The sequence below is a fragment of the Panicum hallii genome, chromosome 8 (assembly GCF_002211085.1).
Source record: "Panicum hallii strain FIL2 chromosome 8, PHallii_v3.1, whole genome shotgun sequence".
NCBI lineage: Eukaryota > Viridiplantae > Streptophyta > Magnoliopsida > Poales > Poaceae > Panicum > Panicum hallii.
Window position 1 is genome coordinate 39,660,136 of NC_038049.1, and position 22,191 is coordinate 39,682,326.

Sequence of the window (22,191 nt, forward strand, 5' to 3'; positions counted from 1 at the left end):
CAGAAGATGATGACACAAACCCTGTAAATAAAACTCATGTATTTAGACATTGCAAATACAATTCGTCAGCCATTCAGGAATCCACATAATTTACTGGTTTTGTCTATGCATAATAATCTGCCATCTTTGAAGAAAACGGCATCTCTGAAGCATCTATATTCTAATTTTAACTGGGTATAGCATTTATCCATACGGGATCAACCGAGTGGATGTAAGAAAATATAAAAACCGGTATATAGGGAAGCACAAGTGGCAGATTCATCGTCTCTAATTGTATAAAGGAAATGCCGTTAGGCACATGCTGGGCCCTGCACTACTTTTTAGAATGATCTGATCTATTTTTATAGACAAATAGCAGCATTCCTCCTTTTTTTTCTCTCTGTGAAGGTGCAGCAGGACCTTTAGTTTCTTTTTCTATATCCACCATACAGCTAGTGTATGATGCCCAGTAGAAACTGCAGCTAATATTGCACATTGATATCAGCCCTTTCAAGGATATTTTAGAGGTCATATTCTCACAATCGTGTGCAGTAACAAAGTAGTTCAACAATATTCAAATGTTATTTAAGTAGTACTGAGCTAGCAATTTAATAATATTCAGTAGACAATTTTCAAAATGTTCAGCTAGCCCATGCATTTAAACAATGCTTAGCTAAAATGTTTGCTATTATTCCAAAGAGAAGCACAAGCCACAATAAATAAACACACATATTTTTTCCTACTCAACTGAACAACTGTGGTTCCTGACTCAAATGAAGCACCTGTATTGTTTATAATCTGATCTGTGTATGTGCGGACAATGCTATGGTAGATGTACTTCTATTATTTCCTCTTAGTGAATAAGGTTGTCAAATGATTCGTGAATTTCATAAGGACTAACCATGGCTAACATTACTCTTTAAAAAACTGCAGTAGGACTTCATTCACTCCTAGATTGAAAAGGCAGTATTTCTTTGCTTATCTGTGCTCAAGCCTCAAGAAAAAAACTATTTTTACATGTGTGTCGTGCTACTTTTTCTATGACCCCACAACAAGTCTAGTTTCGAAGTTTGAATGGTCGAAGGTAATCCTTTCTTTCATTCGATCACTTGTAAATATAGATTAAGAATTGTCAACAGATTTTTGTTGCTTAAATCTGTCAAATTCTTCACAAATCAGATGTTAACATCTAAGCAAACAAAAAAATGGCACTAACAATAAAAGGCTGGAGCTGACCACCATTGAGCTCAACACATATGCACCGGACCAAAGCAGGGAAAATTAGTTGACCCCAAGTGCTGCCCTACGACTAATGTAAACAGAAAACAAAAATGCAATCAACCTACTAAGCACTAACAGGACAAGTTAGATTAAGTGCTCACAGCAATGGATTAAGCTTGTCACCACACGAATCCACCATAATGCAAGCAATCAAATAGCACACCAAAAAAAAAATCCAAGCAAGACCTAATCCAATGCTTGCTAGCAACAGGACATTTTTGCTATCGACGACAGGTCGACTTACATCATGCGATGCTGGTCCTGATGCCTCAAAATAAAACAGGTAGTAGTAAAATCCTCCTCTCCAAGGGTCTCTGATCCTGCACACCAAATGAAAATACGGTTTAGGATACTCGCTACATCTTCAGACCTCCATTAACAAGGAGAAAAATGAACAACAACCAAAAAAACAACAACCAATATTGATGCTATTTCTCTTGTTGGTGTATTAGAAGGCTCCTGCTGATCTAATTTTGTATTAGTAGTAGGGATGGATGGCGTTGAGTCAGACTCAATGAATGAGAAAAACTGCATTTTTATCTCTGAAAAATAAAGAACTGACCACCACACAAGATCAAAATTGGAGATTAATCTAAACAATAAATACAAAAGAATGGTAGTCAATCGGCTCCCCAAAAGCATTTGGGATTTGATCTCAGATGCAGGAAAAAATCTGGTTGTAGCATATCCATGGAATTACTCTATCAAAATCAGTAATTGTAGAATGGTATCAAATCAGTAATTGTTTCATATCCATGGAATTACTCTATCAAAATCTGGTTGTAGCAGTTCAGGATGCTTGCTAAATTGTCTTGGTTTTATCACTCTCTGCAGGGATGTCTGTTGCTGCCTCCCTAGTGTACAAATGCCTGATGTGGTTACCTGGTTGCTCAAAGCTTTTGTTCTATCCAGGGAGAGTCCCTCACTTTGTCAGGAGGTTTGTGGTGCCATTCTTGTGTTCTTGTAATGACTTATAATGCTTAGTGGATATTCTATCTTTTTTTTGAACAGCTGGTGTAGTGAGGTTATCATTTTCTTTGATCATTAGTTATATTGCCTGCTTTACTGCTTATGGCTTGTGTACTGAAATGCAAATTGGTTGCAGATTTGCAAGTTACTTGCATGCACATTTTTGCTATCGACGACAGGTTCCTTCATCCATTTGCCTTTGTATTCTCAAGAATCTCTTTGCCCGAGTCATTGGGCTGCATACTTCCATCAAATGTCTGTGGGAAATTATCACAATTATCATTACCTTGCTACTTTTCAGGCGTTGCCCAGGAAAAAGTTTTTGAAGGTCTGTACTGGCAAGTTAATAGCTGGATTAGAATAGTGCTGTATTCCAATATTACTGAATTGTTTCTCCTTGCCTTTTCAAGGCACCCTTGAAGATTCCAGAAGTGAGACGCATGAATGTGTCTCAGAATTTCTCAGGTTTAAAATTTTAAGGAATAAGCCCACTTTTAGCCCCTAAATTCTTCTGTTTGTCTAATTGATTTTGACCCCTCATACTCTAGGCCCCCCAATATAACAAAAAAAGTTTAATATGTAGTAATTTTTATATTCTAAATAATTATATAGCCACTTCAGATACTTATATATGTTGCTTGAATACATTTCTAAAATCAACTCATCAGTTGCCCTTATTCTTTTTTCTTCTTTTCATGCTTTTCATAACCAGAGTCATATTTTCTATTTCAACTTTCAGAAGACATGATTTAAAAAAGATGCACAAATAGAGAGAAAAAAATAGAATTAGCAGGGCCACAAATTCAGGTAGAAAACTGCAAGCACATGCAGGTTTACAAGTACTGACATGATTATTAGTACCCCTAATGGGGTAGCTGAAGCAGAGTCCTTCAGAACTCATTCCATTAGTTAACATTAAAATGATGTTTGGCACAATTCATTTCTCCTTGTGAACATAACAATTAACAACAGCATGCAAATTCAAATTTTTTGTTTATTCAAACTTACTTGTGTAGCGGTAAGCTCCGGGCTAAACTTTCCTTTGAAATAGTTCTCCTTTACAGCACTTCTTAGGCTACTCTCAGGAACGGGCATGAAATCACCATCGACCATAAATTCAGCCTGCACATAAAAAAAAAGGTTACCTTTGTTCCATTAAGAATACTGTAAACTATGAGGTTAATTGCTAGATCTCATTACACAGTTTTAGATGGCAACTAAAAAGCATACAACATGTGCCAAGAGGATGATAATGCAACTAAAACAAAATGTAAGCAATTAATTTGCATCAAAAGGTTATCTTATGTAAGCAATTAAGTTGCATCAAATGGTTATCTTATAATAGATGGAGCTCTCTGACATCTTCCTGAGGACCCTTATAGTAAGAGACGTAAGCAAACACGTGCTGCTGAATGCATGTCATCAGTTCCACCAAGTCCCAAGATGCACCCCAAAAGGGAAGCACTGAAAGACATTAGAATTTTAACTACAATCTGAACTTAAGATCTTTTATAAACTATGAGGTTAATTGCTAGATCTCATTACACAGTTTTAGATGGCAACTAAAAAGCATACAACATGTGCCAAGAGGATGATAATGCAACTAAAACAAAATGTAAGCAATTAATTTGCATCAAAAGGTTATCTTATGTAAGCAATTAAGTTGCATCAAATGGTTATCTTATAATAGATGGAGCTCTCTGACATCTTCCTGAGGACCCTTATAGTAAGAGACGTAAGCAAACACGTGCTGCTGAATGCATGTCATCAGTTCCACCAAGTCCCAAGATGCACCCCAAAAGGGAAGCACTGAAAGACATTAGAATTTTAACTACAATCTGAACTTAAGATCTTTTAATCCCAAAATCCAATGACAGTGCCTGGACTGCCAAATTTCCCAGAAAGATGCTTTATGCTGTAATCTTTTTTTGCAAACACACGGAAGAGCTGCATATAATTATATTAAAGAATAAAAGAGTAGGAAACCCTTACAAACACACACTGACCAACACCAATGTTACGCAGATTACAAGCATACACTGGCTACAAAATATAAGCGACCTCAACCTAGGAAGCTGTTGTTATCTCATCACAGAAATAACATAGCATACCGCAAATAAGTAACATCATATATCCTACACTTCTGATAGCATACCAATAATCATTTGTCTATTGTATATTCATAGTATCAAATAACGACTGTTTTACATGCAAACAATCAGCACAGTCCAACTATACTATTGCCTGCATAATAAACATCCATAATGGTCCAAGTATATTATTGCCTTTCCAGAAGCTAATGCTGCTGCTGCTCTCTACGCACATGGAAAAATACCGAAAAAGAGGACCACATCTAAGAATAAGAGACAACCCAGACCACAATCGCCCATCTGTGTATGAGATGGATTAGATGGCCATGTATCAGAGAGATTAAAAAAAATAGAACAAGGCCTCCAAAAGAGGGAAAATTAATGGAGAAAAAGAATATGAACACACACACAAACAACATATCTCTGATACAGAAGAAGCATTTGACTCCAATTTTTATCGATCAAATCTGCAGCTGCCAGATAATGTAATCTGGGCAGCCCAATGGTCAAAGCAAGACTTGTTGCTTGCAAGCCTAACATAAACATAATGCAGTTTCATGTGGGATTTGCAGAAACATAATGCGCGCCCTGTCACAACCTTAAATTTTTGGGCTATGTAGAATATGTCAAAGAGCAAAGAAACAAATAGATATTCTATATTCTAAAATGATGTTAAGTTGATGCATGATCAACTATGAAACGATCCACTTAACTTCATACATTATTCCACCGGTTAATCCAAGATTGCATTTAAACAATATTGTTCAGGTTTGGCATATAACATAGATAAATAAAAAGCAGCTGCACAACCTAAAACATAATCTATCGGTTTGGTGGACGGTGAAAATTGAAGACACAATAAGAGAAAGGCCTATCACATTTGTCTTGCTTCGTATATAGACAGAAAACTTCCACAATAGTATGACAGGTGGATGCAAATGTCTTGGCTACAGGCTACGGCCACTAAGAAGTCAGAACACTCTGTGTTGGCTTTCTTGATATACACAAGGATACAATTAAAAATTAAAAGCACAGCATCGAATACTTAGGAATACAGTTTTCAGCAGTCAGAGATTTACTTATCTAAACATTCTAGTCATATCCATAATTAATATAGAATAAGAACGTATAAAAAATACCTAGGCCATCATAAGGTGGTTGTTGAGCTACAGCATATATAACTGCAGGAGGAAAAATATAAGCACAAGTTATGACAAACTCAAAGTATATAAACATTAGAAAAGGGGAGAAAAAGTGAAGCAGTTGAGAACTTGGGATTAGCAAGATCATTGCAGACAAGAGGTATCTCAAATGCTACCAGTCGTTTCTTGCCTTTACATGACATAAGCTGGGGGCACAGTACTCTACAGTTGTAATCTTAGAACGTAACAGCTGAAATATTGATAATCTTACAGCTGAGTAAATCAGGAAAAATAAGGAGCAACAAGCTAATCTCCATCCAGCACGTCCTATATCAGCTATAAGAAGGTTGTATTATTGTACTTTCTACTTTCTAGTACGCCTAGCTTAAGGGCTCATATAACAAAATCATTCACTTCATATTATCTGGCAGTAAGCCAGTAACTGACTGATTGCAAAACCAGGCTACCAACAGTGCTGTTGTACAGCAATTGGTTCAGAAATCAGAACGAGCCAATCAGTAATGTTGGGGCATTCATCAGGCTAAACATCAAACTTCTTTACACGGCATATGAGATAGCAGGGCAAACAATATTTTCCATCCTGCTTACAGAGAAGTAGCCCAATCAGGGTTACTACCTTTATAGTGCTCTATGCATGTATAGAGAAAACAAAAGACACTTCAATAATTTGAGAGGAAAGGGGGGATAGGATATATTAAGATTGGTGAATCAACGCTCCAGTCTAAAATATACAAATTCAGATATGCTGGCCAAGAGTAATAATAGTTACATAGATAATAGATTGACAAAAATCATCTGTGATAAACTAAACATACCAACAAATCCCAGAAAGTAGCCAAGGGCCAACCAATAGTCGATAACCAAAGTAACTGCCAGCAATAAGCCCTACAATGCAGGGAAATTCAGGACAAGGAATCAGAATGCTGTAGTTACCTGATTCTATCAAAGAAAACTACAAGTAAAGATTCATTATTTCATATGGGGTCAAAGAACGATGGATAAGAAACCAGGATCATCCCACTTTAGCATACCTTTGCATAGAGCAGTGAATCAGCAATGGATGTTTCCCAGGTTTCCTCTCTCACGATCTGCCAAGCATCAACAGTTTAGTTAGCAAAAAGCATGTTCAGGAGATTTTACACGATTCATCATCTCATATCAAGTAAAAGAATGTGCTCCACTTCCAGGCTTCCAGCAACAAAAAGAATAGGTCTGAGCAAGCCTCTTTGCATATTTGCAATATGAGGAAGTATCCCACAATGAAAAGCACAACATTATCCTCACATCACAACCTGCAATGTTATAATTTCTATGGACCTTGCATACTTAATCTGATAGAAACTTACAGCATACATATCTAATTCCATTAATAAAAACAAACCATGTATCAGGCCCATATTAGGATATGGAAAAGTGGCCCATTTTCTTCAAATTTACCACACCAAGTTCAGCATGTTGAGTTGCAGAATAACTGATGTAAAATGCAAAATAACATATACGCAAAATGTTGCCTCGTTTAAAAATAAAACATATGAAGTTACACATGACGGCAATATGATCCAAGTTCGAATCACATGGCAATTCAACTCCACAATTTCATCTCTCCGTCTAGTGCTCTCCTATGACCATCAAATTACAATTTAGAACAACATTGAAGCTAAGACATACTCCCACCAGTTTTATCACCAAATCTCAGCACAGAATTCAGGAAATAAGTTTACACAGGAACTCTAGTTGGCATTAACCATCGCACCTTCACTACGAAGAGCACGTTGGGGTAGAAGGAGATGTATAGTTGTCGTAAAGCATTCTCACTCAACCACAAACTATCATCCAGTGTGCTAAGATTTCATTTTTCGAACAGTTCAATTTTTTAAAGCATAACAGAAAATTGACTTCCACAGCTTCTATACACAGTGCTAAAGTGTCAAGGAAGTTATAGCGTAAACAGTGTCTAGCATGTGCTAGAACATATCAATCAAGCACAGATCCAACAAACTGTATATATAGGAATAAACAGGGCATATGAGTTCATTAGAAATGCCTTATGTTCAAGCACCAAAAAGAGCAAGCAACAGCTAACTCCACTTGTGAATAATAACTCTCTCTAGCTTGTGGATTTCACATTAAACAGATAGAAACTTTCTTCCTTGCACCAGTGTTTCAAGTTCCGTAAATGGATACCACAGAGCATGATGAATTGTGTAATCTCAACTTCTAACAGCTTAAGACCTCTATGTCAACCGCTTTTCTCAAACAGTTAACTTAAGGGCTGTTTGGAGTGCAGGAAGCTACCTGGTATAAAAGCAAGGAGACAAAGACTCCAGAGTGTCCAGGCAGGCTACGTCACCTACGCCATGATTCAGTGGCACCAGGGCTACAAATTGCAACAACATATCAGCAAACCACGAGAAGAACCAGAACGAACACTGCAAAACAGAAGGGGTTGCAACGTTTCGAGGCATCGAACCTGGATACAGCAAGAAAATGGCAATGGCGAAAAGGAGTTTCCTCGAAACTACAGAAACAGGCCACGGGACGGTTAAGGAGGCAAGCAATGGAGGGAGGGAGAGGAGGAAAACAGCCCTCAGAACAGGTAGATAAAGGGAGGAGGGTTGGGAACAGCTCCAAAGGGGAACTGTGCAGGCGTCACCGAAGCCACTGCACAGCAAGGGCGCGCGTACGGGAGGTATGGGCGGCGGGCACAGCAAGGGCACGCGTACGGGAGGAATGGGCGGCGGGCTACCAACTACGCCAATAGAACCCGCAACAGGAAGTAGCCAAAGTGATTAGGCTACCAACTGCGTACGGCCGCTGCAGTTGGGACCGCGTGCAGGCTGCACAGTGTTACCCGCCGCCGGAGATCGACACGGCTCGGAGGCCACCAACATCGGCGTGAGGGGCAGCGGAGGTGGGCATCGGCGGCGGGACGGGAACACGCGGATGGGACGGCTCCGGCGGCGCGGGACCAGCGCGTGCGGCGGCGGCGGCAGCCGATGTGCGGGGGAGCGGCGGCGGCGGCAGCCGCTGTGCGGAGGAGCCGCGAGCGGGGGTGGAGCCGCAAGCGGAGAGAGGGCGCGAAGGCGGGCACCGGCGACGTGGCGGGGGCGCGGACGGGAAGACGGCGCCGGCGTGCGAGCGGCGCGCGGAGCGGCAGCGCCGCCGGCGGCCGTGCGGAATCGAGGGGGAATGGGGAGCGGCAGGCGGGGTGGAGCAGAAAAACACCTGCGTGAGAGAGGGCGCGGAGGCGGACACCGGCGGCGTGGCAGGGACGCGGACGGGACGACGGCGCCGGCGTGCGAGCGGCGCGCGAAGCGGCCGCGGCGCCGGCGGCCATGCGGGATCGAGAGGCAACACGGGAGGGAGAGATGCGGATAGGGTTTGCGCCTCCGGGAGGAAAGCCCAATTCCCACTAAATGCGAGGGTTTTTTTGCAAAATCGCCGGCTCCGGGGCGGCCATCCACGGGAGCCAGCGCGCAGGCACGCGTCGGCACGGGACGCGGCCGCTGCCGACGTGGCCGCTCCTAGTGCGAGGAAACGGCACGGTGTTTTAATAGAAAAGATTTTAGATCGTCCAATGCACTTGATGTTTCGGTACTAGGCGACCAATTGTCTTTAAAGGGCAATTATTAAAACATCCGCGACGTCTTATAAAGTATCTTGTGTCTTTGCTAGCTTGGTGACTTGTGTTCCTACAGTCGTGTGAGCAAGCGAGTCTCGACTGCTCACACACACAGTCACAGGTGCACGGTGCACGGGGGTAGTAGGGTGCTGTTCGGATCCATATAGCAAAAGAGCAAAAGAGTAAAATTTTTGCCATTTGCCAAAAGTGGCAAAAATTTTGCCATTAGAGGTGTTTGGATCCAAATGGCAAAAATTTTGCCCTTTTGCTATACGGATCCAAACGGCACCTGAATTCGTTCCGCTCCCCTCGTCGGCCCGTGCGCCGTGCCTTCTTCCCCCTCCCTCCCTGTGATTCCTCTCCACTCGCCTCCTCGGCCCCGCGCGCGGCGCTCCCACCGAACCCACTATGGCTGGCGGTCCGCACGCGCCAGGCCAAGCTGGAGCCCCGCCGAGTCCCTGAGTGCGCTGGGCATGGGCTCGCAGGGCGCCCACCCGCCGCCCTCGTGGACCTCCACCACCGCGTCGTCCTCGCCCTCCGCCAGCGCGAGACGGCACGCGCCGCCGAGCGCGACGACGCGGTCGCCCACGGCCGCGAGCACCGGGTCGACGCGCCACACGCGGGGCGCCCCCATGGCAATGCACGCGGCCGCCCCGAGCGGGTTCCCCGCGACGGCGAGGCCCGCGAGCAAGAGCGCGCAGACGCGGTCCCCGCGCGGAGCCACTCCCGCGAGACCCGCGCCGCGGCGGCGAGGTCCGGCGCGGGCACCCGCTCCACCACCGACTCGAGCACATCGCCGTAGAGGTACGCCGCCGCGAGCTGCGACGCGCCGGCGGCCTCGCACGCGTCCTAGTGGCGGGTGTGCTTGCTGAGGTCGTGAGATCGGACGCCGACGCCCATTGCCCTTCCCCCCGCGAGGCTTCGGCTTCGCTAGCACGCAGCTCAGCAGTAAGCGCAGCAAGTTTCGCGATCGGATCTAGGCACGGGTGTATCTGGAGGCCCGGTGGAAGGAGAGGAGGGCGTCGCGGAGGCTCGCGGGCGGCGTTCGGGCCGGCGTCGAGGCCGAGAGCGGAGGCGGAACCGGGCTCGAGGTGGGGCCCTGCTGGGGGTGTGGCGGGAGGCGGGAGAGGAGCGCGTTGAAGGGGAGCGGCGGCGGGTCGCGGATGCGGAGGAGCAGCCGGCGGAGCGGCGCGGCGGCGGCGGGGGGGGGAGGGGGGAGGCCGAGGCGCGGGGGCGGGCGGCGGAGGTCGGGCGGCGGGCAGCGGGGGGGGGAGGCCGAGGCGCGGGGTCGGGCGGCGGGGGCGGAGGCGGAGGCGCGGGGTCGGGCGGCGGGCGCCGGAGGCCGAGGCGCGGGGTCGGGCGGCGGGGGCGGAGGCGGAGGCGCGGGGTCGGGCGGCGGGCGCCGGAGGCCGAGGCGCGGCGGAGGTCGGGCGGCGGGCGGCGGAGGTCGGGCGGCGGGCGGCGGGGGGGGGGAGGCCGAGGCGCGGGGTCGGGCGGCGGGGGCGGAGGCCGAGGCGCGGGGTCGGGCGGCGGCGAAGGAATTTGCTATTTTGCTACCTCGTCTCGCTCTTTCCCTTTCGACAGATGGTGTTCGGGTGCAAATGGAAAAAAAACAGCAACTACTTTCCCATTTGCCCTTTTGGCGTTGGATCCGAACAGGCCCTAGGTCTTGACACTAGCTAGGGGAAGGCCGGCATGGGCACCAACAGCAGCAACGCTGAGCTGCCGCGGCGGCTCCCGCCGCCTAAGATGGGGGAGCGCATCACGGTGCTGAGCATCGACGGTGGCGGGATACGCGGGCTTATCCCGTCGGTCATCATCGCCTCCCTTGAGAAGAAGCTCCGAGTAACAATAAACCACTACTATTTCTTCTTGCTTTGTCATTTGAGCCCGAACACCGTCTTCAGATACTGGCCGGCCGGCCGGGCTGGGTGAATAATTAACTTGATCTCTGTTACTTTTAGGAGCTGGACGGGCCAAATGCCCGGATAGCTGACTACTTCGACCTGATCGCGGGCACGAGCACGGGTGCTCTGATCGCAACGATGTTGGCGATACCAGAGAAGGGGAAGAAGCGGCCAATCGCCGCCGAGGAGATAAAGAAGTTCTACGTCGACAACGGGCCTAAGATCTTCCCTCCCATAAAGTAGGTACAAGTGTTTCACTCGCAATTCATCATTGTAGGTCTTTTAAGTTTTGTCCCAAGTAAATTTTGTCTAATTTTGATCAAGTTTATAAAGAAACATATTAATATCTAGAATATCAAACAAATGCACTATACCACAAGATATATTTCATGATCTTTTAATCTTTTTAGTATAACTAGCTAGTTTTGATTTTGATTTTTGTGCCAGTAGTAAAACTAGTTTGATGTTATAGATATGTGTACATTTTTCTATAAATTTAGCAAAAGCTAGAGAAGTTTGATTTAGAAGAAATCTAAAATAACTTACAATTTAAAACGGAGGAAGTAATAACTTCTCTCCCTTCATGTACAGCGGTGCATGGAAGGTGCTACGCGCGTGGTGGGGCCCCGTGTACGATGGCAATTTCCTACGCCGCAAGATCAAGAGCATGACGGGAGATCTCACCTTCGCTGACACCCTCACTACAATCTTGATGCCGGCGTTCGACGTCAGGAGCTAAATCCCATCACCTTCTCCTCGTACAAGGTGCCTCCAGGAGGAAAGGAAGAGAAAGAAAATAAATTGCGAGATGTCTGCATCGGCACCTCCGCCGCGCTGACCTTCTTCCAACCTTACCCCTTCGATGCCCACTACCGCGACGGTATGTTCCGGTGTGGATTCCACCTCATCGATGGCGGTGTGGGTGCCAACAACCCCACCATGTCCGCCATCATGAGGGTCGCCAGGGAGATACTGTGCAGGAACGAAGACTTCCCTATCTCTGAGCGCCCTGTTGTGGATTTTACCAAGTACATCGTCATCTCCCTTGGCACCGGGTCTGTGAGGAAGGTGAAGAGGGGGAGGTACACCGCGCAGAAGTGTGCCAAGTGGGGCGCCTTTGGCTGACTTCTTCGCATTGAGTGGCCATGGATCGGCAAGGAACTCCAAACCCCGCTCATCGACATGTACTCTCACGCCAGCGATTTTTTGGTCGACCAGAACGTCGCCTTCCTCTTACAGGGTCACGGATGCCAGGAAAAGTATCTCCGCATTCAAGCTATGCTGGTAAGTACTACTTCCTCCGTTCCAAATTATAGGTCGTTTTGGCAAAACGACCTATAATTTGGAACAAAATAATATATCAGCTTTCACCTCGTAATAACTGACGTCGATCTCTATCTACGTTCTCCATGTTATGCATGTGTGTGTATAGGATCCGTGGGTCAAGGAGGCCATTTTGTCCATGGACAACGCAACAAAGGAGAACATGGATAACCTGATCGGGATCGGCGAGGACCTGCTGACCAAACGGGTGGCTAGGGTGAGAAAGGAGAACGGGGAGGTACGAGCCCGCCCCAGGGGAGCGCAAAACGAACGAGGATGAGCTCAAACACTTCGCCGAGATTCTCTCCGACGAGCGCAAGCTGCGCCTTAAAAAACAAAAGGAACAAGCGCCACAGCCTCCGCCTGGATCCGTCAGATTCAGAACATGCTCCTGACGCAGGTGGCCAGTGTACAACAGCGCACTGAAGAGAAGCGTACGTACAAATGATCAAGCTCGTCGAGCGCCTGGCCATGATGCTTCCCAACCAGCGCAGGCTGCGGTTTGAAAACCAAAAGAACATGCGCTAGGAGCTGCAAATAAAGGAACTAGTGTAGCCCTTGTTCTTTTATATTTCTGTTTGCGTGTATCAGTAACTCTCACTCCATCATCTTCCCCTCTCATTCTGGTGAGTTCTTTCTGATCGGCTCGTTCTCTTATTTTTCCATTCGAATCAATGAAGACTCCACTGCTCTTATTCTTGAATCTGTTCTCGGTGGCAATGCGGCCGATTATCGTGTTCGTCACCAAAGGGATTGGGTTTTTCGGTTCTCAGTTTCTTCCAAGTATGCTGGCCTCATGATCCATCATCTTGGCAAGTGGGCATATATAGCCGCATAGGTGCGGAAGAGGTCCATGTGCTAGCGGATGACGAGGCCTCTCCTCCTTCCCTGGACACGGATCTCTGCGGTGCTGTCTCCGGTCTGCAGTTGGATTATTGATGTGCGGGCCCAATCCCACACGTCAAGGAGGAAGCAGTATTGCAAGGGACACTACTAGAAAAAGCCTTATAGATCCTTAGGCGCCGGTTTTCCAACCGGTACTGCGAAGCCGAGACTAAAATCTCAAACTTTGTCACCGGGTAAAACACCCTTTGCCTAAGCCTCTCTTTAGTACCGGGTGAAAGCATGCTGTGGGAGAAGGGCATCGCAGAATTAAATGTGTTTGTGGTTGTCATTTGGTATATACTGTAGCTAGGAGGAAAGACTAGGAATTAAGTGCGCACATCTGCATGGCAACATCCCATTAAATGAAGTTAAAGAATCATCATTAGCCTGGGCGGATTCATTTAAACTTTGTTGGAGTTATTATGAATAATGTTAAATATTAGCTATTGTGACGCAAATAAATCAGTGATTTGCCTTCCAAATCCAATTACAGTTTCAGTTCCACTTTCACTAATAACTGACATGCGTGAGGACATAATATTAGCCATGTCAACTGTCGTGTCGTGATCTACATTAGCGAAATAGCATAAAAATAATTCACAGGGTGAAGTATATAGTTAAGGGGTTATGTAGACGAAAATTAATAGTTTGAGTGGTGAAGTAGATTTTTAAACTTGCCATTACCATATCATTGTTCACATGTAATGCCTTGTAGGTGAAAAAACCAACCAGGAGGTTATTTAGATATTTTTGCAGAGTTTAAGGTATAAAATATTCGATTTTATAGTTGAGGGGGTTAACTGTACCAACATCATTAGGGGGTAAAGTAGACTCCCAGAGGGAGTAGTTCCCTACGCGAGCGTTTGACGATATACACATTCCATATAGGTGGTTCCAAATTATTCATGACCCGCGCACACCGAAAACACAGCACATAAATAGCTAAAATGCATGACTTCAGAACTAAAAGGTGTATTCAATTGACCAACTACTACTTCTCCCCTACCCAGTGCTCCACCATCTGGTCTAGTGCAGTCGTCGCAGCACCGCCATCACGGACGCTCTCTGCCGCTGCCTTCTGCAGCTCCACCACCTTCACCCGCACCGCAGCGCCCTTCCTTTTCCCCCACCATCACATCCCTCACCACCGCAGCGATGGTCTTCTTGTCCTTTTATCTCAGGCAATTGTATCGCAGCTCCTACCTGAAAGAACCTCAAGATGCCTATAGGGGGGTGAATAGGCTAATCTGGAACTTAAAAATACTTCTAATCTGCAACTTAAAAATACTTTGAACATGGTTAGTAACACAGATGTCCGGATACTCCGGATATCGAGTCCGGAGTTTCCAGAGATAATGTCCGGACTATCCGGGTATGAAACAAACTACATAAAAACAAAGATAATAATGCAGTAAATTAGATCCAGTAAATTTAGAGGGACTAGTGGTACCTTTGGAGCGTTTCTCATCAGTTGTCTTACTCCTAAAACTGTGTAACAGTAGATCGCCCTCAAACCCTAAAAAGTTAGTCTCACAAGCAAACAACCACAAATACGAGCTAGGATTGCGAGAGTGAGACAGAATTTATTTCCCGAAGTTCACTCTCAAAGGAGCTACGTCTCCGTTGAGGAAGAATTCAAGAGACGGTGCTCAAGAACCCCTATGCTCCTCTCCCAAGGGTGAGACCAACGCTCAAACCCGAGGGTCACTTACTATGAATTCCTCGGAGAGAAAAGAAGATTACAAACCAGCTGTGATGCTCACAAATCAATCACGCAATCACAAGCGACGCCTAGCGTCCAAGAGTAACAAACTAGAATCCACGGGCTAAACTAGGATGATGTGCTCAAGAGATGGAATCAAGGCTTACTTGCACAATCTTAACTCTTGCAACAATCTCACTTCAATCCCCTAAGAAAATCACTCAAAAATGGAGCAAATGGGGAGTGAGAGGGCTCTCTTTAGCTTTTAGGCTTTTCTGGTCGAAAAATGAGCAAGAGAGGGGAAATGAGAGAGGGTATGGGGGTATTTATACCCCCTCACCCAGAAACTAGCCGTTAGGAGAGCGATACCCGGAAACTCCGGGTGTGTATTTTGCGGACCGGTAACAGTAACCCGGAGACTCCGGATATACGTCCAGATACTCCGGACACTCTGTCCGGACATTCCGGACTGAGACCCGGACACTTCGGGTTAGACAAAGAATTTCATAGGAAGTCCCCTTTTTAAGTGGTGGGATTGTTTCTCATGGTTTTTGTGGATTCTCTTGAGCACAACTACCATATCTACACTTGTGGATCAAAGTTTCTCTTGATAGTACGGCGTTCCTATACTCAATTTCAAAAATAAAATCTAGTCTTTTAGTACACTTGAGAACGCCGCTTTTCATATCCTTTTTGAGGGTTCACGCTTCGCTATATGCTTTGCTCAGTCACCCTTAGCACCTGCACACATGCTTAATAACACGATTAAATATACATGTGCTTTATCATTTATCACCAAAACCCACTTAGGGGCCTAGATGTCTTTCAATCTCCCTCTTTTTGGTGATTGATGACAACCCACATGTATCTCATTTGATAACCATAAAGATGTAATCTTAAACATGTAAAGAGCTCCCCCTTAATGTATGCCATGAATTTGAATTTCAAATTGACTTCTCTAAAGTCAAGGTTGGCATATTAGTAAAAGATATGAAAACTCTTTATACACTCTACAGTGAGGTGAGCATGTGTGTGCTGAGATAGTGTGAGATGCAAATGTCATGTCATTCAATCAAGAAAAACTTGTGTTGGAAAACAGAACCCGGAGACTCCGGGTATGTATCCGGAGACTCCGGACCATGTGTCCGGAGTATCCAGAAGAATTTTCGGAGTATCCGGACCATCAGCACAAAGCACAGAAAAATAATATTGCATCACAATCTAAATAAGAATCACACTAACACTTCATCCTTACATAAAACTGATAATCAACAGATTAGCACACATTACAAGTTTTCTCACACCACATAGTCCTTACATGAAGATTGTTCAAGCGAAACAATAAGACAACATAGAGTTTAATACAAGGCCCAAATGAGTACATAAATGATCATTTTCACTCCCCCTTTATCATCAAGTGCCAAAAAGGAAATGAAAAAGAGCACGAAGGTCTTCTACTCACCATCATCTTGGGCATCCTCATCGGAGGTATCCTCATCCTCATCCGAGTCGGGGATCTCGCGGTAGTTGGGGGTGCTTCTTCTTCGGTCTCTTCCTCTTCATCAAAAATCTCTTGGCCACGAGGAGGAGAGCGACGAGATCGAGTAGGGGCACGGGTGCGTTGACGTGGGCGAGGAAGAGAAGCATGAGTAGCAGCAATGGCGGCCTCATCCGCAGCATCCCATTTGGCAAATGGGTCATCAAACTTGGGCAACTCATGGTAGGGATCCGCCGGAAGCCCCAAGTGACTCTTGATCTCAATAATGTCACGGCGGTTTTCATTAATTTCTTGAGTTGCAGTTTTGCACATGCAAAAAAATGCTCTTAACTGCCCTCTTGATGAATGAATCATGGTGACCACGGCGAGAAGATGATGGATCCGAATAAGATGGAGCTGGGTCAAACCTCGGGTTTCTTGTAGCACCGGCATAAAGAGGAGGGGCGTGTGGTGCATCACCGGACCGAGGACGAAGATGAAGTGCTGCATGCTTGCAGTCCTTAGGAAACGTGACCTTGGTAACCCTCTCGATCATATACATGATATAAGGAGTAGATGGTAGAAATTTCTATGGATCATTCATCGTCCTCCTTAACTCATTCCAAATGAAGTCCATAATGGAGAAGGGTCTCCCACCAGGCATGACATGGGCAAGAAAGTTGCAAGTGAAGTATCTAAGTGCAGTGGCATCACCATCCTTAGCATCAATGGTGGCACGAAAGAATTGATTCATGGTGTAGTAGTAGGGTTGGAGGGTGCTTGCATTGCCGGCTTCCGCTACAATAGGATTGTAGAAAAGAGCCGGTAATTGACTTGGCTTCAACTGATGTTCCACATGAATTGGATCTCTCTTCTCATCCTCTGAGCCAAGTCCAAGAAACCTAGAGAATGTCATATAATCAACCCCATAATTCACTCCCTCGGTGGTCCAAAAGAAGGCAACTTGCCGTGCATCATAAAATAGAGAGGAGTGAAATTGAGCAACTATCTCCTCATTCCAATCATACCGAAACCCCATGATGTCATAGAGACCAAACTCCTTGCACTTTGCAATGGCTTGATTGAAGAATGGGTCGTTCATCCTCTCAAAATATGCCCAGTCAACATACTTGCAAGAGACAATAGGAGCCTTGCCCTTGCAAGAGACAATAGGAGCCTTGCCCTTGCGCATGACAACAGAGGAGTAGAAATCTTGATGCAACTAACACCAAAATCTCCTTTCCAAGTTTTCGGCCTTCTCATACTTCTACACGTCCTCCTTGCATGCATTCATGAGAGCTACTGTTTGCTTGAAGTAGTTCCTTCCCATGGAAACAGTAAACTCAGATAGAATTTGAGGACGGGCAAGCTTCGGGCACCTAGGATATTGACGTTGATCTTCTTGATATTTGATTTGAAGACATGGAGGTGTGCGAGGGCAGATTTCCCAAGCAATTCCCCGTCTTGATGGATTTGCCCGAGAAGGAGGAGGCACTGCCATGCTTGGCATCATGTATGGGGCTTGACGAGGTAGATGTGCTTGTGAGCTGCTTCCTGCAGGCTCTTTGCCAGGACGGTGACGTGGACGAAGTTCCCTTGGAGGACTAGGAGGTAAAACTTCCTCCTCTTGAATTTGTGGATCATGTCGGTGTTTTTGCCTCCTCTATCCAGTAGAAGCATGTGCATGCTCTTGTCCCATAGCCTGGATATAGGATTTAGTGATTAGGAGCAATCTAGAGGCAATAGAAAAGAGATGTGTTGGCTGAATTTCTGAGAATCCGGAGAGTCTGGATATATGTCCGGATATTCCAGCCACACTGTCCGGAGTATCCGGACAGCACATCTGGAGTCTCCGGGCATCGACATATAAATCCTACTTTCATAAAATCTAGAGATTCGACCATGGGATTTGAATGAAATTTGGGGCACAAGCTGCTAGACATGAGGGAAGATAATGCCCTAAAGGATATTTAGTTTTGACCACTACATTGAGAGATCGGGCGATTTGAAGTTTGAATACCTTAATAAAGTTGAAAACGCGGGAAACTTCAAATTCAACTCGTTCTTCGGAGATTCCGGATGGGAGAGAGCACTTCCTTCAACGATTTATCTTGACCCTCCTCAATTGATCATGATGAGCTTCAATTCTTCCAAGAACGTTCTCGGCGGTGAAATGTTTGAAACCCCTCTCCGCTCTTATCAAACTAAGTAATATGACATCCCTAACCATGTAGACGGTTCAGAGCTTATTCACTATCTCACGATCACCCCATTTATCTCCACCAAGAGACTTGATTTGATTGGTGATCCTTTTCATACGGTTATACATCTCCTTGACGGTTTCATCTTTCTTCATGGAGAATAGACTTAGTTCATCTTCCAAAGTCTTGATTCTTGATTCTCAGACTTTTCTTGACCCTTAATGATTTACTTGGAGTGTGTCCCAAGCATCCTTGGCGGTAAAAAAATCTTTGATCTTGTCAAACTCTTCCAGACTCACGGAAGAATGAAGAATGTTCAATGCTTGATAGTTTCTTTGTAAGATATATGCTTGCACCGGCGTTGTGGCTTCTCCATCTTCCGGGATCTCACAACCTATTTTAATGACCTTCCAAATATCCTTGTGAATTGCACTCAAATAACCAAATATTTTGGTCTTCCATTGATTATACCTCGTTCCATCAAAATAAGGGGGCTTTTTCATGTGAATTAAAGCATTATGATCACTAGAAATTTGAAATGTGTAGTCATGAGCCACTTGGTGATAGTCGGCTCTTTTCTTCACTTTTGAAGAGCTTGAAGATCTTCTCTTGTAATCGTTGTCCGAGCCATCACTTGACTCGATTATAATTTTGGTGCCTGATTTTTCTTTATTTCTTTGCAATTTCTTCTTCTTCTTCCAAGCCTTCCATTCTTGGAATGATATTTCATCGTCAGTTGTTTCCAATTCTTTTTCCTCTTCTTGTTGCCTATTCTTTTTCTTGTCCTCAGATTTTTCAAACGGCTTCTCCTTCTGAACTTCAACCATTGGATCGACTGGACCCTTGGATGAAGTGTCACTTGACATCTTGATTCTCCAAGAGGTTAAGTTTCAAAGATGGAGAACCTTGCTCTGATACCAATTGAAAGGACCTCAAGATGCCTAGAGGGGGGTGAATAGGCTAATCTGCAACTTAAAAATACTTTGAACATGGTTAGTAACACAGATGTCCGGATACTCCGGATATCGAGTCCGGAGTTTCCGGAGATAATGTCCGGACTATCCGGGTATGAAACAAACTACACAAAAAAAAGATAATAATGCAGTAAATTAGATCCAGTAAATTTAGAGGGACTAGTGGTACCTTTGGAGTGTTTCTCACCAGTTGTCTTACTCCTAAGACTATGTAATAGTAGATCGCCCTCAAACCCTAAAAAGTTAGTCTCACAAGCAAACAACCACAAATACGAGCTAGGATTGCGAGAGTGAGACAGAATTTGTTTCCCGAAGTTCACTCCCAAAGGAGCTACGTCTCCGTTGAGGAAGAATTCAAGAGACGGTGCTCAAGAACCTCTATGCTCCTCTCCCAAGGGTGAGACCAACGCTCAAACCCGAGGGTCACTTACTATGAATTCCTCGGAGAGGAAAGAAGATTACAAACCAGCTGTGATGCTCACAAGTCAATCACGCAATCACAAGCGACGCCTAGCCGTCTAGGAGCTTGGAGCTCCAAGAGTAACAAACTAGAATCCACGGGCTAGACTAGGATGATGTGCTCAAGAGATGGAATCAAGGCTTACTTGCACAATCTTAGCTCTTGCAACAATTTCACTTCAATCCACTAAGAAAATCACTCAAGAATGGAGCAAATGGGGAGTGAGAGGGCTTTCTTTAGCTTTTAGATTGTTCTGGTCGAAAAATGAGCAAGAGAGGGCAAATGAGAGAGGGTATGGGGTATTTATACCCCCTCACCCAGAAACTAGCCGTTGGGAGAGCGATACCCGGAAACTCCGGTATATGTCCGGATTCTCCGGACATAGGTGTCCGGAGACTCCGGACTAGTGTGTTTTGCGGACCGGTAACAGTAACCCGGAGACTCCGGATATACGTCCGGATACTCCGGACACTCGGTCCGGATATTCCGGACTGAGACCCGGACACTCCGGGTTAGACAAAGAATTTCACAGGAAGTTCCCTTTTTAAGTGGTGGGATTGTTTCTCATGGTTTTTGTGGATTCTCTTGAGCACAACTACCATGTCTACACTTGTGGATCAAAATTCCTCTTGATAGTACGGCGTTCCTATACTCAATTTTAAAAATAAAATCTAGTCTTTTAGTACACTTGAGAACGCCACTTTTCATATCCTTTTTGAGGGTTCACGCTTCGCTATATGCTTTGCTCAGTCACCCTTAGCACCTGCACACATGCTTAATAACACGATTAAGTATACATGTGCTTTGTCATTTATCACCAAAATCCACTTAGGGGCCTAGATGTCTTTCACTACCCCTTGTGCCATCATCACCGCGTTCAGCCTCCATGCCACCATAGGCACACCGTGCACTAGGCTCCCTAGGGTTGAGTTCCATCCGCAGTGGGTCAGGAACCCTCCCGTGGACTCGTGGGCTAGCACATCTGCCTGCGGTGCCCATGAGGGTACCACCAAGCCCCCGCTCTTCGTCCTCTTAATGAACCCATCAGGAACCCATCTGGTAGGTAGGTGAAGGGATCCTTCTTGCTCTTGGAGTCGTAGTAGTTGCCGCTCAACGAACCATCATCGCTCGGGCTCCGCACCACCCTGAGGAAGCTTGCCCGCTGAGCTCTAGCCCTAGCGTGAGATCTTGCATTTGCTCCGCTGGCAGGGTGCCACCGGAGCCGAATGAGACGAAGATGACTGACTTGGCTGGTTGGCGGTCGAGCCACTCCAAGCATGCCGTGTGAGGCGGCGGCTGAGGCCCCGTGTCGCCGTTGTTGGCACCGCCACCTCTATCTGTTGTCAGGATCAGCGGGCCGATAGGGTACACCGGCGGCCGGCCAAGCTCCGGCTGCTGAAGCACCATGGCTACCTCCGGCTCGACCGCCTCGAAGGAGGTCACCAGGATGGCATCAACATTGAGGAAGCGTTCGGCAAGGTGGATCATCAGGCTGTAGGCGGGGCTCGACTTGTCCTAGAGCGGCGAGATGACATCGGGACCGGGATGGGCACGCAACCCGGCAATCGCACCAGTTCGGCCAGGTCCCAAAACTTGCTGGGGATGGAGGCCGCAAGCTCGGGGAGGTGGAGAATGAGCGTGAGTGCGTGGAGGCTGCCGAGGAAGAACAGCCACCTCCTCTCCACCCCGGCGCCCCGAGCCGCATTGGAGGAGTCCACGCTGAAGTGGTCGGTGACGAACACCACCAGCCATGTAGTCCGCTTGAGGTCGGCGAGGGCGTCCCTGAGCGCTGGAACGGAGCGCACGCACTCCACAGACATGAGTGTCTCGTTGAGGGTGCCGGAGGGTAGGTCGGAGAGGTCAACCAGACGAGGGCTGCTATCTCCCTGACCCACTCAATAAAGGTGCTTCGTTGAGGGATAGCAGTTCAGTTGTTGGCATTGGAAGCATGCAAGGAGGGGGGCTGCTATCTCCCGGTGCACGTGGAGAGTTGAGTGCTTTTCGTCGAGGTGACACCTCGTCTCCATAGTTCGACCAGGCGAGCAGGGAACCTACGGCGGCTTCTGCCGAAGCTTCCATCATGACATCATACATGACCACACACATCACATCCACTGATCTTTATATACAGCAGTTTGTCAAGATGATGAACCACACT

The 22,191-nt window shown here is 46.1% G+C and overlaps 1 protein-coding gene, 2 long non-coding RNA genes and 2 pseudogenes across 3 annotated transcripts; 2 read left to right on the forward strand and 3 right to left on the reverse strand.

Annotated features, from left to right (window-relative positions):
• Window positions 1–5,412: 5,412 nt before the first annotated feature.
• Window positions 5,413–7,254, reverse strand: LOC112903413. Its single transcript, XR_003230802.1, has 4 exons — window positions 7,236–7,254; window positions 6,514–6,570; window positions 6,298–6,367; window positions 5,413–5,500 (listed from the first exon to the last, which is right to left on the reverse strand). It is a non-coding gene; the product is annotated as an uncharacterized LOC112903413 (long non-coding RNA).
• Window positions 7,255–9,173: 1,919 nt separating this feature from the next.
• On the forward strand, window positions 9,174–11,254 carry LOC112903810 (patatin-like protein 1). The gene is made up of 3 exons (XM_025973008.1): window positions 9,174–9,250; window positions 10,772–10,949; window positions 11,069–11,254. The coding sequence occupies exons 2-3, from the start codon at window positions 10,800–10,802 to the stop codon at window positions 11,252–11,254; spliced, it is 336 nt and encodes a 111-aa protein (XP_025828793.1). The 5' UTR covers window positions 9,174–9,250; window positions 10,772–10,799.
• LOC112903809 lies at window positions 9,511–10,004 on the reverse strand (annotated as a pseudogene).
• A 354-nt stretch (window positions 11,255–11,608) lies between the features above and the next one.
• LOC112903146 lies at window positions 11,609–13,037 on the forward strand. The gene is made up of 2 exons (XR_003230737.1): window positions 11,609–12,295; window positions 12,444–13,037. It is a non-coding gene; the product is annotated as an uncharacterized LOC112903146 (long non-coding RNA).
• A 1,173-nt stretch (window positions 13,038–14,210) lies between these two features.
• Window positions 14,211–21,892, reverse strand: LOC112903417 (annotated as a pseudogene).
• Between the last annotated feature and the right edge of the window lie 299 nt (window positions 21,893–22,191).